We start from the raw sequence: 18,393 nt of genomic DNA, 5'->3' as shown, positions 1-18,393 counted from the left end.
GCCAGCACAGATATTGGCAGACCCTGAAGAGTTGTATGCTGGTGTTTTCCCAAGATGTGCCCTCTCTAGAGCACAGTTAGATGTGGGACTGGAGAGGGTCTGAGTCACTGGAGGAGAAATGTGGTGTCCTGCTGCCTCTTAAGGGGTGAAAAGTAACTGGAGCTACTTTGTAGCCCGTGGCTGCTTACTGCACTGGTTGGTCTGGGACACCATATCATACAGCTGCCAGCACTCAGTGGCCAAGCTGTTGAGCAACAGCTGACGGAGCAACTTCTTCCACTTGAATGGTAGGGCTTAAAAATGTTCTGGTGGTGGCCCTTGTAGTCCCTGCGGCTCTCCTCCTGGAGGAGGTGCAGATGTCTGTGCTGCCTCTGGGCAGGGGACTGAGGGTGAAGCAGACCACTGCCCACCTTTCATCTTTTACCTGGACAGTATCAGTGAGGTGTGTGACTCCTCACTGAGGAGTCTCCCCGTGACTCCTCAGGCATGCATTTTGGACTTCGTGTGAAGTCTGGAAAGACAGCATCAGCTGTAGGTTCAAGGGCACAGATGTCCCTGCAGGACTCCTACAGGCTCCTTCTCCTGGCCAGCTCAGGCAAAGTCACAGAGCTGCCAGTCGTGGCAGGCTAAACGGTCCTGACAGTCCCTTCCTGAGCAGAGAGGCTAGGCTGGGCTTCAAATTCAAGAGCTGGCAGTATATGTCCTCAGCTTGGGAGGGCTCTTTGCAGAGCAGCACAGGAGCACTTCATAGGAAGCATGATGTGGCAGCAGTGCAAGCTCCATGTTGCACGTGTGAGAGCAGGCTTGTTCCGAGGTAGCTTGTCTCTTCCTCCCTCATCTCTCCATGGCCAGCCAAAAGGTAGCCAAAGCTCAGGTCATTGCCATGTCCTTCCAGATCATGGCTCAGGAGCTAATGGAAGGATGTTTGTTAAATAGCTGGTGAAGTAGAGGCTCGGGTTTGCTTTCTGCTTCTGTTTGTAATGCTGCTGTCTGTGCTGGACGCTAATGATTTTATTTTTTTCTGGGGGTAGTAGTCACATGAATAATGCATTCCCTGCTGAGCCTTTTTAACAGTCCCCTAGCTGCTTCCCATCTGAAGGGAAGTGTAAGAGGTAATTAGCAGCCACTTGAAAAAAGGATTAGCAGGTGGGTGGGAGCTACTGTTGGGTTCATGCATGGGATTGCCATGGAAATGCTGAGATTTCCTGGCACTTCATCCAGTGTGTGGGCTCCAAAGATAGTTGCACTCATGGGCCTCTCTCCTTTCGATCTCACTACCCTACAAAGGGAGCGGCTGCATTTTCCTTCCGGACAGCTTCTGCAGGCGGTGCCATCGCCATCTGCACGCACGATGAAGCCTGCTATAACCATGGGTGCTGTGGAGAGTGGGACGCTGTGTTGCAGCTGTCAGCTGAAGTCTTTTTGCATTTCTTTCATGTCAAACCAATCGGCAGAAAAATAGAAAAAAAAATAAAAATGGTGTTTTGCCCCTCTTAGTTAAAAAAACAAACAAACAATAAATTGGTGCACAAAGAACATTGAGCATTTGTGACTTCTTACAGAAAATGATGCTAACCATTGTCCTGCAACCCTTCCCCTGCTCAGCAGCCCAGGTGTGGCTAAACCCTTGAAGTAGACAGGACCACACAGCTGAACAAGGGCTGTTTTGCACATAAGTCATTTCAGGCTGTGCACCAAGAGCTGCATTTGCTTCTAGCCCCATCTTGTATGGTGGCCACGTACAGGCTTGAAATATTGGGCATATCTGTGAGGAATATCTCTCATTTCAGAGTGAGTTCTGCAGGCCTTCAAGGCTATGGGCACACATTTGTCATAAAAGGTTCCTCAGGGGGAGTCTGCCATCTCTCTCTCTCCTTTCCCCTTTCTGTAACAGCCTCCTGAACGTGTCGGTGTCTGGGGTGCTTTGGTGTGAAGCAGTAAAGTGTGCAATTTGTTTCAGATCACCTGTTAGCAGACTCCTATATCGGCCAGGAGGACTCCCCCGAGATGCAGCAGGCAGCACAGAACAAGCGCAGGCTCTCCGTCATCTCAGATGGCAAGTTTGAGAGGAGCTTCTCTGAGGAGCAGACAGAGAAGATGCCGAGCGAGGGACCGAAGCCACGGGTCTACACGATCTCCGGCGAGAGACCGATGCTGTCAGACCACGAGAACGAAAGCATGGAACTGGTGGTGATGAAGGGGGCTGCCCAGGAGGAATGCCACCACAGCCACCATGCGCACAGCGCTGGCGGCTCTCACAGCGTCAGCAGGCACTGCAAGGGCTGGCCGGGCAGCCGGCAGGGCTCCAAGGAGTGCCCAAACTGCTCCCGGCTTGCTGCTCCCTCACATCATTCCTTTGACCTGGAGCAGCATCAGTCCGGTGAGACTGGGTGGCACAGAAAAAGGCTGGAGAGGATGTACAGTGTCGATCGAGTGTCTGGTAAGTAAAGGCAAGTGCTGGATGCTGGAAGGACACAAAGGGACTCAGCACGTGCGAAGGGTGACACCTGTCTCTTCCCAGCGTGGCAGTGTCATTGCCACGTGCCTTGAACTGGGCCCCTTAGTGTTTCCCCTTCAGCTCCTTGCTGGTGCTTTGCACAAGTGTCCACAATGAGGGATTGTCAGACGGGGAGTTTACAATAATCTGAGCTCCGTTTGAGTCCAGCTTGTCCAAGCCCCATTGTCTCTGCTCGTCAGCAGCACACGAGCTGGGTGCTTTTTCCAGTGGCTTGGTGCACCTTAGTGAGTGCGATCTCTGTGGCTCCCTTTCTGTTGAAGGAGGAGCAGGAGAGGAGGGGCTGTGTCAAAGCACCCATGTTTTTCTTGCTCGTCCAGGAGGCTGTTCAGAGCAGGACTCTCTCCTTTGCTTCATTTGGGGTGCTCAGAGAGAGCCTCAAGCTCAGGTAGATCATTCTGTACCACGTTGCATCCCCAAAATGCTTGTCCCTGTGGCTGGAAGCAGTTTAGCAAGGTCCCTCAATTAGTGCCACCTCATTCCTTCCATAAGTAATAGCAAATAATACTGGACTTTTTCCCACACTTACTATCCATTTGCTGAATGTTTTCAGGGAATTTGGATTGTAATTGTTTAATTACATTAAAAAATTCCTGATCATGTTTAAAAACTTAACCATTAATCAAATATTTGTCACGATCTATGCACTCTGAATTATAAGCTAGAACACGGTCCATCTTTGTCAGCTCAATATGCAGCTGGCAAAGTCTGACAAAATTTGTCTGATTTTTTTAATGCCTATATATATTTTTTAGGTAAACACACATCAAGGCTTTTAGAGATGAGTGTCCAGCCAGGAAATGTCATTGTTTTCTCCTTGAAAAGATTTAGGTAGAGTATAAGGACTATGAAGATCCCACTGTACACCTTTCCTGGGTTCACAGTGATGCTCACTGCAGGTAAAATTACAGCAAGCTTGGGTTCTGGACTGTAGTTTCATAGTTGGATGCTTAGAATTACATAACTAAATTAATATATGGGTTAATCCTAAAGAAATAAAAATTAAAAAAATAATTAAAAAATATCCGATAATCAAAAGAGCAGAATACCTTGAGTCCAACTAACTTCTGTGTGTAATTTCAACCATTGTTTCTCTGTTTGTACCCTATGATTTTGGGGCTTCACCTCAGACACTACATGTACAGTCTAGAGTTTCATATTTTTATTGCTGAAATGAAAGAAAATGAGAAATACGATTGTCAAACATACAGGAAAAAGTCTTCAGTGTTTTACCAGTTGAAAGATGGCTCTGCATATGATGACACAGCCAGAATCTTGCTTGAAAATAGAAGAAAGCCCTATCAGTCATAGCCTTTCAGGAAAGAGATCACAATCCCAGGGGCTTAGTCTTGTGGAGATGGGGGTGCTAAATTGAATAATTTGCAGCCTCATAACATGTTCTGAATTAAGAAAGTGAGTATTTTTGGTTCTGGTGTTAAAAAACTTTTGTTGAAAGCTTTCTTGAACAAATCAAAATTGTACTCTGTGCTGCGGGACCGAAGCAGGTCACTTGATACAGAGCCAAAGAAAGGCTCCCGATTGCTAACAGAGTTAAACTCACTCCTTGTAGCTGAAGCTGAACTTTGCTGGAAAAAACATCATCTAGCAAATGCTACAGGGAGATGCCATGCTGCAGTTCTGAGACTTGGGGTCTGTAATATGCATTTTCAACTAGGCAGCAGTTTTCATTAGGGCTGGAGATTGTGTTCTGAAAATACAGCAGAGTAGTTGCTTAAACGGGAGCAAAGTAGATAGTGCTGAACCTGCAGATGCCTCCGTGAATATTTCACATTTTGTACGGGCAGGCAACGGCCACCCTCTGCACGTGTCCCCAGCGTCTGAGCTCCTGCACGTGTGGCTGCACTGGCAGCACTTTGCCTCTGAGACCAAATCCTGCCCTAGCACTGGCACCACGGGCTGAAAGTTTTCTCAGCTTGGTCTCATTTGCTCTGTCTGTCCAAACAATGTTACTCAGGGGAGAAGAAAAAATGGAGAGAATTGAGTTGCACATTTATAGCAGGTTGCAGGAAATGTTTCTTGGAATGTCCTTCATGCATGGGTAGCAAAGAAATCAGAGCAGAGATGAATGGAGCTGAGAGAGAGACTGATTTCCCTCGAGATTTGTTTTCCAATGCTGCTTTCTCCATTTGGATTGACATGACAAGTTATTGCTGCAAACAACACTCATGGCAGTTAGTCCAGATTGGCATAATTTAATATGGATTTTTATGCTGAGTTTATGATGCCTAACACCATTCAAGAAGCACAAGCTGTTGTCTCCTGTGCTGTACCCAGCCTCTGATACAAACACATCGCTCATGGATGGAGGTGCTGAGATTTCCATGCAGCCTGGCAGGTGCTAGAAATGCTGATATGGTGTCATCATTCCTTCAGTCTTACCCATGGTTCCTTGGCTATTCATCCCAGTCGATGATAACAAGCAAGGAGAATGAGATGTTCTACTTAGCCAAAAAGGAGCCTCCTACCTGCATCTGGAAGCAGAACAGCTGTAGGTATAATCTGACTTTTAATCTTGCAGATGAGCTCTGGAGCTGAGCTCAGCTCCCTGGTCCCCAGCTGGGTGCTTCTCTGCTCCTGCTCCACTTCTGGCTAGTAGAGAGGCACCTCTGAAGGGTCACAAATCCTTTTATTCTCTGTTGAATGCTGTGGGTAGGGGAGAGACATTTTTATTAGGTTGGTTTCCCTCTGTCAGAAGAGGAGAGGTGGCTTCCAGCCATAGTCCAGACAGCACCTCATGAGGATATTAGCTGCTGCTCACAAGCTTCTGCTTTGAATCAAAACTAGTGACTTAAAAGCTGTAAAATGTATTAAGAGGTTGTAATCTTTTGAGATGTGTAGTCCCTGAGAATTCTGTACAGAGCTGTTGGCTAAACGAGAATTTGTACAATTTCTCCTCCTTTGCTGCTTTTGTGGGTTGGAGTCTTTAAACAAATAATTCATTTGCATTTTGAGCTGTTTTGCATTTCTTCTCTAGCTGGTTTTTGGAGGACAGCAAGCAGAGGAATTTCATAATAACTATTTAACATACTAGAACTCAGACTTCATTTAAAATATTTATTTCCTTAGGGTGCCTTTATACAAGGCTTGACATAAACTGTTAGCTGAGAAGGAGTGTCTGTTACAGCTTCTAGTGTAATTTCTAAGAAGCTCCACTTCAAAGGCAGTCTCCCCACTTAGATCTAGGCTTTTTGTATGTGTGTGTCTGTAATTGCAGCTATTTTGTGGGATTGATTGGGTTTTGGCCATCAAAAGTGAGTTTAAAAAAAAATACTCTAGATAATGCCAGAATATCAGTGACTAAGATACTGTAGTTGCTACTGATCTTAAAAGCTGAGTGAGTGAATCTAGACACACGATTAGCAATATGAGGCAAGGCATTAAGCAAGGGAGTCACAAATTGGAAGTGAAGCAAGATGAAGAATGAGGTAGCTTCAAATCCTGGGGATCCCGTGCAGCCAGATCTCATACATCTGGTGTCAGTGGGTTTTAATGTTACCTCTGGTTCCCTGACTGACCGACACCGGTGTGAGATTTCTCAGTAGGAGCTGCTTCATAATTAGTGACTTATTTTGCTGCCTGCTTTTTGTCTTAGTGGCCATTATGTGAAGATGATGCGGTGTCCTAATGTAATTAGGAAATAATCCTCAGTTGGTTCAGGCAGGTCAGTGTGTAAACATAGGGGACAAATCAGCGCAGTTATCTCCAGATCACACAACTGATGTTCTGTTTGACTTCTAAAACCAGAAAAACTTGTGAAGTCCTGGTCATCAGGAACGACTCTATGAGGTGTATATTGGAAAGCCTCAATGGGAGAAAAAGAAAGTACATTTCTGGCTTACACTTCCGAATAGAATAAGCTGAATGCTTTTCATCTTCCACAGGAGGCTGTATCAGAAAGAACTGGATGAATAGGACATTTCAAACTAATGGTAGTAAGGAAAAAGCAAAGGCAGGAAAACACTTTTAATGAAAAATGTTTTTCCCGTGTTTTTTTTTTTCTTTTTTTTTTTTTCCCCTCTTGTTCAGATGTCTCTTTTGTAGTTCCTAGATTATTCTAGCCTTCTGTGCTTAGGAGAGAGCTTTCATTCTTCATTAGTAGTGTGATAGACAGGCTTAGCATAAATTTACAAAACATTTGGTGGTAGCGTACATACCAAATGAGGAGATGAGACTCTCTTATTTAACAAAGGGCAGGATGCTGAAGAAATGTACTAAGAGAAGGAGGCTGGGAAGTCTTGCAGCCTGAACAGTGGCTCTGCCTGCTGGATGTTCAAGTTTTGATCTCTCTCTTCCAGATGATGTCCCCATACGAACCTGGTTCCCAAAAGAGAATCTCTTCAGTTTTCAAACTGCTACTACAACTATGCAAGCGTAAGTGAAACTACTGCCTTAGCTTTGATCCTGTATCTTAAAGTTTGTGACCCACTCAAAACTGTATATGAGAGCACGGAGCAAACTAAGTTATATGTTTGGCACTGCAGTCGGGGTAAAAGAACCTAAATGAGAACTTGTTCTTTTTTTTTTTTTCAAAAAAGAATTTCTTCTTTTTTGCACTCATAATTTCTCTTTCTTATTACTCCCACTTGTTTGTCTTTCCCTTCTTTAAGTCCTTGTGCTTCCTTTATTTTCTCTGTGCCACTGTACCCTGTCCCCGACTGCCTCTGCAGAGCAAGGGTCTGGTGGGAACACCAGCTGAGACCCTCCACCAGGTACTTCTGCTGCAGCCGCTGCTCTGAGGGAATGTTAATCCAGGCGCCATCCATCGCTCCAGACAAGTACATCTCTGTATTATGAGGTGTAGCCTGATGGCTTAATATGATTTTCTGGTCATTTGAAGAAGGTGTCAGTAAATAGCTGCGAAGTGTGAATGGATCTGAGTTAGTAGTAGTCTCTCCCTTCACACTCCATGCAGGATTTGGTGCTGCTGGATGCTGTGCACTGGGGAAAAGCTGGTCTCAGAGGACGTGAGGGTGTAAAGGAAGCCTCATTTCAAGGTTGTACCCAGTTACCAGGAAAAGATATCTTTCTCATTTCAGGTATTTCCTACCTGGATGAAAAATGAAGGCAGGTGATGAGGGAAATGAGATAACGTTGTGTCTTCTAAGGCTTTTCTCCAGTCTTGTCACCTTCTTCCTGTGTCCTTCTTCCTTCCTACATTCATGTCACCCTCAGCTCTACTATACCCTTTATTTCTCTTTGTTTGATGTCCTCTCTCTATTTTGTAGTCTGTTTCTCTGCCACTTTTTTCCCTCATATGTTGCCCTCCCCACATCCCCCAAAGAAGCTGGTGGTTGATCTTGGGATAACCCAGGCCGAATCAGGCCTGTAGGCACTAAGGCCGGGAGGGCTGTGTTCAGTGTTGGGGAGAGGGGACTGCTGAGATATGGAAGGGATCTCTGTCCCCAGAAGAAAGCTCTGTCTTCATGCCCTTTCACTCCTCACCATACCACCTCAGCCGGAGGTGCAGCCCACCCTCCCAGCCTGGGGAACATTACCAGGGGTCATTTGCCTGGTGCCAGCCTGCAGACCCTTGTGCTGCTTCTGTTTCTTAGCCCCAGTGTCCTCCTGCCTCCTCTTCAAGGACTGCAGGTCTGCTGGCACCCCTGGCTGGTTAACGCTCATTGGCACTGGGCTGACAGGGCCTGTGAGCAGTCTGAGGACAACATGACGGTTTCTTGCTTTACCATACAAATATTGGTTGGTAACAGTGAATGGTATTTTACAATTCTGATCTGGCAAACCAGACCAAGTGCAAAACTAGCACTTTGCCTATGGGCACATCCTTTGTTCTCTGAAGTCATCTTCGCTGCGTATGGGGTTTGTTGCAGGATGGTGATCCCTATCAGGGCTTGGAGTTCTTGGAGGCCAAAGTCAGGTTAGTTTGGATAACAGTGCCCTAAGGAAACCCATGAGGAGCAGAGCTCTTGATTAACATTAACGTCCTCAGTTAACATTCCTGCAGAGTGTGCTGCCTCAGGAAGTCACACAGAAACATCTCCAAAAGTTCAGGGCACCTCCCTGAGCTGGCTGGGAGGTTCCCCCAGGTGCCCTTGTCCTCCTGGCCTCTGCTCTAGTGTTTTCAGCCCAGGGCTTGCTTCCTTCATAGACTGGACAGTGTGAGCTGATTTCACGAATCTTGGTTGCACAAGGGAGAAGGCCTCCCTGCTCCAGAACCCCCTGGTACTGAGCTGCTGTCGTATTCTGAAGGGCCACATTCAGCTCTCAGTTGTACATCTGCATGCTCTTTGGATCTACGTGGAGCTTAACTTGTGTCCAAGCCATATGCCACCACTGCCCCAGGGAGGTGTTAGCTTGGTCAAGCATGAGTTTCACCACAAAGAGCTAACTTTAAAAGCAATTTCCTTCCACCTAACAAGAAACGTTTGTCCCTTCTGGAGTGAGGATTCCCTCAAGATGCTGGCCAGGGCTGAGCACTAATGAATTCCTCTTCTTTCTCTTTTTCCCTGCGTCTCCTGGAATCTCTAGCATCTCGTAAGTATAATCTTCATTTTTTATTTCCTTGTCTGTTGGTGTCTGGGATAAACTGTCCTCTCCTCTCCTGTCCATCATATCCATTCGTGCTTTCCCTATGCTATTTGTCAGCTGGCAAGAGGTTGGTTAGATGGCTACACCTGATAAGCCTACATCACACCACACCCATCCTCATCTTCAAAATGGAGATTATAGAGGCTAGCAAGCTTTTGTCCCTTTTGAAGCTGGTGTACAGAGGTTTTATGTCTGCAGTCTGGTAGGTCCATTAGTCTGTAGCAGGGATGATGGCTCTTCGCCCCTATTCTTTGGGCTGTGTTCTGGCCACTCTTACATGTATGCTTTCTGTAGGAGCTTGTCCGGCCACCTACTCTAGAGAGTGAGGGCCTTTGGTTTGGTGACTCTTGCCCAGCCCCTGACTCGCACCCAGTCCTGCAAGGCCTGGCTGTCTTCTTCAGTCGGCCTAAACTCTTTCTGTTGTCTGGTGAGAGCTTTCCTGTCTGTTTCATGTCCTTTCCAGTTCAAAGCTGCGTAGTTGGTTAATGGCTTAAAATGGTTTCCCAGGGCATTCAGGGGCTACGCAGAAAGGAAGAGACGGAAACGAGAGAATGATTCTGCAGCTGTTATACAGAGGTAGGGCCCGCTTTCTCCCATAGCCGTAACCTTGCCTGGTGTTGCATGGGCCCTTTGGGTGTCATTAGTGACGCTTGATGACGTTGAGTATGGTTGTCCCTGTCTGTGTTGCTGTTCGTAGGGACCCTAGCAGTGGCTGTGTTGGAAATGTGGAGGTGAATGATGCTGCAGTACTCAAGATAGCTTATCTCTGTCTTCTTAAAGAAACACTGTCAAGTCTCTTTTAAGCTTCCAAATATACAGAATCTATGTCTAAGGTTGAATAATATATATATATTAATATATGCAGTTCCCCCAGCCCATTCACAGATAATTTGATTGAGATTAGCTGAATACCTAAACAGTGACTTACATGCTATTGTTGCACCTACATACATACCTCAAGAAAACGCGAAGGAAAAAAGAGGAATTGGATTGATTTCTTGTCCAGTTATTTCAAAAGGGCCCTGGTTACCCTCTGCTGGTTTCACAAGGCACATCACTTGGTCACTGTAGTAATCAGAACCGTTCTGTGTTTTTCAGATGTGCCAAGGCTTGTGTATTTTGGCAGCCTACTAGGAAGGATAACATAGCATTTGTGTCATTGGCTAAAAACTGCCATGATCACTTCAGCACTGTTCAAAACAAAGTGGGAGAAAAACATAATTTTTTCAATGGGGGAATTGCCAGGAAGATTTTTTTTTTAGTAACTTAGTGGCTGTGTGGTTTTCTTCCGTCGATAATGAAGACAAATAAGAATCAAAACTGAAGACATGGTAAATAAATAGACAGTGTGTCTTTAAAAAGAAAGAGATTTCTCAGAATTTGCTAGACAGAGATGAGACTGTTAGAAAATGACTTGTTCCTGCAGCTTGCGAGTCAGGAATAGGAGTTGCATACATCGGCAATACTGCATAATCAGGACTAAGGTTGTCGTGCCATCCTCGTGTTATGTGGACAGCTCAACCTCCTGTGGACACTTAATGTCTAGACAGGATTGTACCGTGGGAGCCAGTCTGCATTTATTGGTGGTAAAGAGGAGGTAGGATTGCAGTAATGATGAAGTCGGTGTGGGTTTTTGGCCGTGCCATGCAAGCAGACCCTGCTGAGCTGTAAGGATTGCCTGGCAGTCAGCACTGAGGAGTGAGATCCCAGCCTCATCTCAGTTTGAATGCTAGTTGTGTAGCCCTTCATGGCCTCAGATATTTTAGAAGTTCAGTGGTTATCACACAACCCTGTCCATGCACGGTCCTGTGCCTGGTGCACAGGGGGGCTGGTTTGTGTGGCACGGCTTGTGTACCGGTGTGATAGATGTTGTCTCGAGAGTGACGCCCAGTGATTTGCTGAAGTAGTGACCGCTGCAGGTAGAATTTGGGGAGGAGAAAGTGCGAGGTGTTGTTGGGAGCTCTGCAGAGCACTGATGTACTTCAGCCATTCCATCACTGTCCCTGACCTCTGTTCGGATAACGAAGGTGCTTCTCTCCAGAGTGGAGATGAGCCACTGCAGGTGGCACTGCAGGACAGGGAGTAATAAGGAGCTTTTATTACTGTAACTTCAGGGGTGCTTGTTGGATTTTGGTGGGTGAAGAGATCTTGCTAGTGATCAGATAACCCTGGGCTTTTGGGGTGCAAGTGTAGAAGCCAGGTGTGACGGCTGGGTAGGTTTCTGTAGCCTGACTGCTCACGGAGCACATTGCTGCTCCCCATGTGCTGCTGACTGGGCAGTGCTGTGCCAGTCCTGCCATGCTGACATGCAGGCACAGAGGGGCCTGAGGACAAATACAGCTGCAAAAAGCTCTCGGAAGGCTGCAAGATGGCTGTAAGATGTCCACATTGAAGTAGTCTCAGGCTTGGATCTCTTTTCCTAAGTGCTTTTTTCTAGAAGAGCTGAGCAGACAAAAAGCACTTTTGTCCCATTCTCCAGGATTTTAGTGCATTGCTTAGCCCTGAATTCTGCCTGGAGCTGCTTGCAGCAGTTTTTAGAAGATGTATCTAGAGAGCTGCTCTCAGCTCTCACTAATGGGAGAGACGAAGCTGTCCAGGCAGCTGGGAGCAGCACTATTTTATGGCAAAGTCTGCTACCCCCACCTCCAGGGCCTGAAGAAGCTCCTCTGTGGAGAGGACAACTGAGCATATAACAGAGAAATTACTTTTATTCTGAAATGCCAAAAGCCCTGAAGGATGTAATTAATGGTAGCCTAGGCATTTAACGTTGGTGCTCAGTGTCTGATGTGAGCTTAGTTTCACAATGGACCACAAAGACTTTCACTCCAGTGGCTTACAACATATTTAAGACCTACCTGATAAAGAACATGCCTAGTTCCCTTGGAACATTGTATTTATTTGATTTGAATCTAGCATGCTATAAAACAGCCCACGTTATCAGTCACCATGCACCCCAGAAGGCTTTGCATATAGTTCTGGTCCAGCATGTGGCTGAGAAACATCTTGTTTTGGTTGCTTGTTCGGAGAGGCCTGTTGTCTGAGCCACAGCAGTGAATCTTCATGTATTCAAGTAGAGCTGAAATAAACCTTTGAAAAATATCATAAATAGCCAGAGCGCAGGTGGAAATCTGTCATGGAGTAGTGCTGCTCCTGGCTTCTCTGTGCACTGCTGGTTTTCCTTCCTGAGTTGCTGGATTTGGATTCTGTTGATTTGATGGGATCCAAGGCCAAAGAGGGCACAGTACAGACCATGGTGTGGGTTAAGCACTCTTCCTCTCATGAGGGCTGTGTTGATCTCCCTGGATCAGAGTAGATGCCTCTGACTTGGTCTGACTGCCTTGGTGTTGGTGCTGGAAGTGTCTTCCAGTCCAGTCAGTTTGCTGAAGTGTCTGCATGGTTGTAACACATCATTACTCATCCCACTAACTCGCGTGTGAGCCAGATGACTTGTCATCTCACCTCTTTCACCAGCGGTACTCTCCGTTGCTTGATGTCTGCGGTGTGTGTTGGTGGGACAGGAGGGAATCTAGGAACACTCCCCTGCTCCATGCAGGCTGCTGGTATGTGGGCTCGTTGACATCCCCATGTGGCCACGGGGGCTCCAGTACAGGGTGAAATCACCCTGGCTGAGCAGAGCTCATGGAGGAGTGAGCCCTTCCTTGCTAGTCCACCTGCTGCTCATTCCCTATGTCTGTTCTGCTGTCCTGTGTGATTCCTGTTTCAGTGAGCAATGAGAAACAAAGGGAGAAGAGTCCCTGACTCTTAGAGGGGCTGGACAAAGAGTCCCTCTGCCTCGCGCTCTCAGGAGTGTCCATAATGATCTGTTTTCTGCAGACCTGAGTGCAGGCATGGCTGCATACCGGAGGCTTACCCCCTGGTGGGCTTTCCTCTGGAGCTGTGCACTCTGCAGCCCCCCTGAAATGTGCTTGCAGTCCTGGGCAGGAAAGCACACGGTTAGGCAGCAACGGCAGCCAGCTGGCCCACGAGGACAGTCAGCCCTGCTGAGCAGTGCTTCCAAAAAGGAAGAAGCCACTTCAGTATTTCCTAGCATTTTGCCCCAGAGAGCAATATGGGCTGTGTGGTTGCTAACAGCACTGGTGAGATTTTAGCAGCTGCTACGAATGTGTTTGGGAATGAGCACAGCCCTGAGCTGCGTGAGCACACTGCCTAGCAGGGCAGAGCCCGGGGCACCCCACTTTCCTGCTGGAGCATGTGTGGAAGAGAGAGGAGAGGGGAGCAGCTCCTGCTGCTTGCCAGGAGAAGAGGGAGTGTTGCCAGCAAGGGCAGCAGCAGCCTCTTCAGCAAAGTTGCAGCGCAGGTACCTTAGTCCTAGGAGAGTGGGTGCAAAGCCCAGAGCAGGCCACGAGAATGGGACTGCCAGGTAGAGCCTCCTTGCCCTGTACCACTGGCCCAGAAAGTTCAGGAACAACAACTGCGCGCTTGACAGATGTAACCCTCCCCAGCTCTGAGTGGATGCGGGTTGGGTACCCGGTCTCCAGTGTTTGAATGCCCAGAGGGAAATATGCTGTTATCCCCTTTTTTTTTTTTTTCCTCCCCAGCTTTTTCAGTTCCGCTGTGCCCAGCTTTATATCACTTTTCTCAGAGATTTTGTTTGGCCTTTCTTTCAGGAATTTTCGGAAGCACCTCCGCATGGTGGGGAGCCGAAGGGTTAAAGCACAAAGTAAGTGACAACCTGTAAGATGTGGCTGTGAGGAGTTGAACTTTGTGCTGGTGGGACACAGAGAGCCCTGTGTTGTGCACATGTGTGGGTAGAAAGGACCTAGCATTGGTTGGAGAAAGGATTTGACTTGCTGATGCTGTTTTACCTTACGAGGAGAAGGCCAGATTGTTGCAAGTCTCCAAGACACATGGATATCTGCAAGCAGCCTTTAAGCTATTTCCACGGACCCTCTGCCTTAGTTGCTGGAGATTTGTGTCAGCATGAGATGTGGAAGGAGAGCTGCAGCGTCCTTGTCCTGTGTTTGCCTGGTGTTCAGCCATCACCAATGTAGACACCTGAGAGGAGAATCAGAGCTGAGCAGAGCAAGCGAGGGCTGTTCTTACCGAAGCTGTGTGCCTGCTGTGGCTCCCTGGGGACAGTCGGTGCTTCATGTGCCACGTGGACCGGTGGCTTTCCCTTTTCTCCTCCTCTGTCCCACCACAATGTCTTCTCTGCAGCAGGACCTGGAGGAAAGTTGCCCAGTGGGAGCTGAGAGGAAGGTGGAGGAGAGAAAGAAGAACAGGGAGGAGATTGGAGCAAGGGGTAAATAAGGGGAGCATTATTCCTTGCTGGGAAGAAATCACCTCTTAGGCTGGGGAAACAGCAGTTCCTTTCCCGAACAAGGCAACGCTTCTCCAGAACTTGGCTGAGATGGCTCCCTTATTGCTGTGGAATGGGCTGAGAGTGGTGTAAGCAGCCCCTGAGAGCTGAGGATTGTTCCAGAAGAGGAAACAGCTTGTTCTTCCCACCCCCTGGCCAGGCATTGTGTACAGACTGCCCACAGCAAAGTGTTGCTGGGTTGAATTTGCATTCTTTCATCTCCATTCTCTTACACTGTGGGAAATAGACAGCAAACAGCTTTGCCCTTTGAAGTGTCTTTATTGGCATCTGAGTTAGCACTGCCTGAAATGAACAGGGCTCACCTTCCCCTAGAGCTGTCTGGAAGTTCAGGCATGCCTCTCTGCCTTGGTAACTCTCGGGTCATGTTTTCAAAGCTTTCTTCATGTGCACCATAGCTCCGTGTGTGGTTCTAAATGAAAGCTGAGGATGGAGATCACCTGAAGAACTTACTGTGTGACTTGTCTCCCTGGACACCCACACTTGGACACACTGCAGCAGAGGACAGGTTGCTTCTCAGCTCTTGTAATGCAAATCTGCAGTGCATTCCTGTGCTCCTGACACAAGATGCTGTTACTAGATATATACTGCAGCAAGCTTGATCTGTCTGCTACCAGAAATAGGTATTAATGGCTATAAGTGGCCATTAATCTAGGTGTAATGGCTCTCACAGGGACTTGCCAAATCAGACATTGTGGTTGGCAATTCCCAGGAATTTCCTGGTGGGGCAGCCAGCCTGGGCCAAGCTGCCTGGATTCTGCTTGGGAAATGCCAGTACAAATGCCCCTGGGGGGAGAAAGGGAGAAACAAAAAAAGAAGGTTGTGGGGGAGAAAAATGCTTATGATACTGTAGGCAAGCAAAAACTGAAGGATTTCTTCTTTGACAACAAAACTCAGAAAGCATGAGCTTTCCAGACACCCTTTCTGTTTGGTCCAGCTCTGATGGAAACAGAGCAAGAACATGCCCGAAAACAGATGTTAAGGGAGAAACGACTGGACGATTGCCTTCTTCTGGTCACAAGTGTTGTTGGCTGTTGAGTGCACCTTCCCTTCCTGTGAAGGCTTTTGAGTCAGAGCATTTACTCTGGGACATTGGAATAGCCTTGATTAAACTGAGGTTTGAGCAGTGTGCATTTAAGGAGAGACCATGAAGTGTCCTCCTTTTTCTGTGTTATGTATCCTGCGGTGGCTATGGTCAGAAGGTGGGCACTTTGTGTGCTGCTGTCAGAAGATCCTTGTTTGCTGTGTGGAAAGGACACCCATTTGGCAAGTGGAAGAACAAGCACAGGGGAGATCGTGATGTGTAGCTTTGGTGGAATCTGCTGGATGTTTTGTTTTGCTGGCGGCAACAGAGGTGGCTGTGGAGTCTGTTAATGTCGTGCTTTGGTTTTATCCTAGCATTTGCTGAACGGCGTGAGAGGAGCTTCAGCAGGTCCTGGAGTGACCCGACTCCCATCAAAGCTGATTCCTTCCATGACTCTCGAGAAAGTGAGTTCTGAGTCCTTTGAGCTTCCTCCTGTGGCCAAACCCTCCAGCTGAGGTGTTGACTGGAGTCCCACTGGAGTAATTTCTCTGTGCCCTTTTGTCCCATCTGTGATCTTTTTAGTTTTGTGAGATCTGAGCAAATAACACTGCAGGTATATGCACATGTTTATCTGTGTGTATCTATATGTAGAGTGCAAGCACATCTAACCTCATGCTATTGTGCAGTGGCCAAAGGATACCCAGTGGTACAGCTCTTATGGTCCTCTATTCCCATCATCCCTTATTTGCTTGGGACCAAACACCCTACCTGGAAGCACACCCGTCCAAGGCTATATTCACGACAGTGGGGCTAACCTGCCCAGCTGCCTGTGCAAGAGCCTCTTCTGAGCTCTTTCCTAGGCTAGAATGACTCAGAGCACAGCTGTAGTGCTCTGTGAGGAGTAACTTTGATTTCCTGGCTGTGCTGACTGCACAGGTGATATAGCTTGGGGCAATCTGATCTTCCTTTGGGCTGCCAGGAATTCCTCTGGGAATCCCCAGTAATGCTGCAGTGTTTTGCTTGTGGGGACAGAGATGCTGTTCTGCTAATTTACAGGAGGAAATGCCAGCATCTTCCTACTGTCTTTTTTTTTTTTTTTTTCTAAAGGGAATGGCTGTTTTACACAGTATTCATTCGAAATCCAGGCAAGGGACTTCGTGGTAATGAGTTTGTCCATGCTGAAATGGGTTGTATTCATTACATAAATTTCACTCATGCAATCAACTAATGAATTCAATTTCAGGTAAGCATGAGGTCCAGCCCTTCTAGCTATAGAAGGCACTGTAGCAGGTTGCAGGGGGAGATGTATGAAAGGCCAGGTTCAAAACATGACCCGATTGTTCCTGTGCAGTTTGACTCCTCCCTGCTCCCTCAGCTAACTCAGAGGCGAATGGAAAAGACGTGGTTCAGACAGAAATGTTCAGTGCTCCAGGCACTGCCACTGGTACTTGGACATCCCAAAAGGCACAAGTAGAAGCATCTTGGTTCTCTTTCCTCAGGCTTCAGGGACCACCTCTATTTTTAACCTTTAACAGTCAATTATATTCCTTCCAGATGTTTTTTTTTCCCCAGGAGGCATTGAAGGCCAACAGGTAAGGTGAATTTGGAGAACAAATTCAAGTATATTGTTGAAATACTACTGTGTTTACTACTGTGTTTGCTATGGCTGTCCTCACACTCCGGGATTCTCTGCCAGGACTGGTTTGACTAAAAAGGCGGAGTTTCTGTATAAGCACTCAAAAGATGTAGTCCAGTAATTAATACAAGGAGACCAGCTTTGAAGTCTCTGGACTTCTGCTCATCAGCTTGGCAATGTTAAAGTGCAGAGAGTCTGTCCGCATTCCATCTCCTCCTCCATTTCTGAAATGACAGGGAATGTTGTGAAATAGCATTTGAAAGCTAAACTTGGTGACTGTGAGAGTGGTGAAATGTTACGTGGTATGTGGTATCAGGCTTTGTGTGTGCACTCTTCGTTTCTTAAGAGTGTTTGTCTGTTTAGAGACGCCAGCCCCAAAGTATGGTGTCTGTTGCTCTGCTGGAGGAAAGGAAGGCACAGGTCTCACGGCTTGTGCTACTTCTTGTGAGGTAGCTGCTAGATAGGATCGAGTGTGGAAGGCAAGCTGATCTGCCCTTGTAATGCACCTGTGTTCTGACAGGCCATGACCTTCAGGATTCCTGCGGCACTTTGGATGGTGACTTTGACTTGAACTGGGAAGCAGAAAAGGAGCTTGAAGCCATGGCATGCGATGGAGAAGACTTTATTCCACCAAAAATAATGGTGAGGGTTTCCAAGCCAGCTATCTTTATCTGCTTATGCCCTTTCTGCCTTTTAACAGCTGTTAAATTCAGTATCTTCATGTGAATGTGAGGAGTGGCCATCCCTGGACTCTGCACATTGTGCCTCTTTGGGAGTTTTACATTATCTCCCATGTGGCCGAAGCAGCGGTGTGCTGCCTGCCAGGAGGGAGAGCTTTGAAAGCAGCCGAAGCTGGAGCCCAGGCTGTGCTTCCAGGCCCACCAGTGCCTGCTCCACTCTCACAGTGGTGAAGAGAGGTGCCTGAAATCACAGCACAGCCGGATCAGCTGTGTTTCAATGGCCCTCTGGCTTGTGCTGAGACAGGCCTATCTGCTTAGACTGTTATAGAGCTGGCTGAATGCTTCAGCCAGAGTTGCCAGGCAACTTGCATCTGCCTGACATCCTACAGCTGTGCACATACCTGTGCCTGATGCCATTTTATCCCTTGGCAACTGCTGAGCTCAGCCCTGGCTCGTGTCAGTTCAGGCATGCAGCCATCCCACCACTGGCCAGCTGTGTGTGCGAATTCAAAGGCACAGACCCTCACACAGGGTGATCTTTACATACAGCCATTTGTGGGGAGGCGCAAGCTGCTGCATCCTCTGTGCACACCTGTGTCCTCTTTACAAACTGTTATCTCAGACTCAGTCCTG

The 18,393-nt window shown here is 47.4% G+C and overlaps 1 protein-coding gene across 5 annotated transcripts in view; it reads left to right on the top strand.

Moving 5' to 3' along the window:
- Positions 1–18,393, top strand: part of NSMF (NMDA receptor synaptonuclear signaling and neuronal migration factor) — a 49,984-nt gene that overhangs the window by 16,571 nt on the left and 15,020 nt on the right. Inside the window, exons 3-9 of one of the 5 annotated variants that reach the window (XM_032200396.1) lie at positions 1,961–2,440; positions 6,832–6,907; positions 9,023–9,028; positions 9,590–9,658; positions 13,711–13,763; positions 15,819–15,908; positions 17,601–17,722. In XM_032200396.1, the coding sequence (XP_032056287.1) occupies positions 1,961–2,440; positions 6,832–6,907; positions 9,023–9,028; positions 9,590–9,658; positions 13,711–13,763; positions 15,819–15,908; positions 17,601–17,722 (896 nt within the window). The remainder of the gene's footprint in view (positions 1–1,960; positions 2,441–6,831; positions 6,908–9,022; positions 9,029–9,589; positions 9,659–13,710; positions 13,764–15,818; positions 15,909–17,600; positions 17,723–18,393) is intronic. The other 4 variants (XM_032200397.1, XM_032200393.1, XM_032200394.1 and 1 more) reach the window with 4 other exon arrangements.

This window comes from Aythya fuligula, chromosome 19 (genome assembly GCF_009819795.1).
Source record: "Aythya fuligula isolate bAytFul2 chromosome 19, bAytFul2.pri, whole genome shotgun sequence".
Classification (NCBI taxonomy): domain Eukaryota; kingdom Metazoa; phylum Chordata; class Aves; order Anseriformes; family Anatidae; genus Aythya; species Aythya fuligula.
This window is presented reverse-complemented; position numbering and strand designations above follow the sequence as displayed.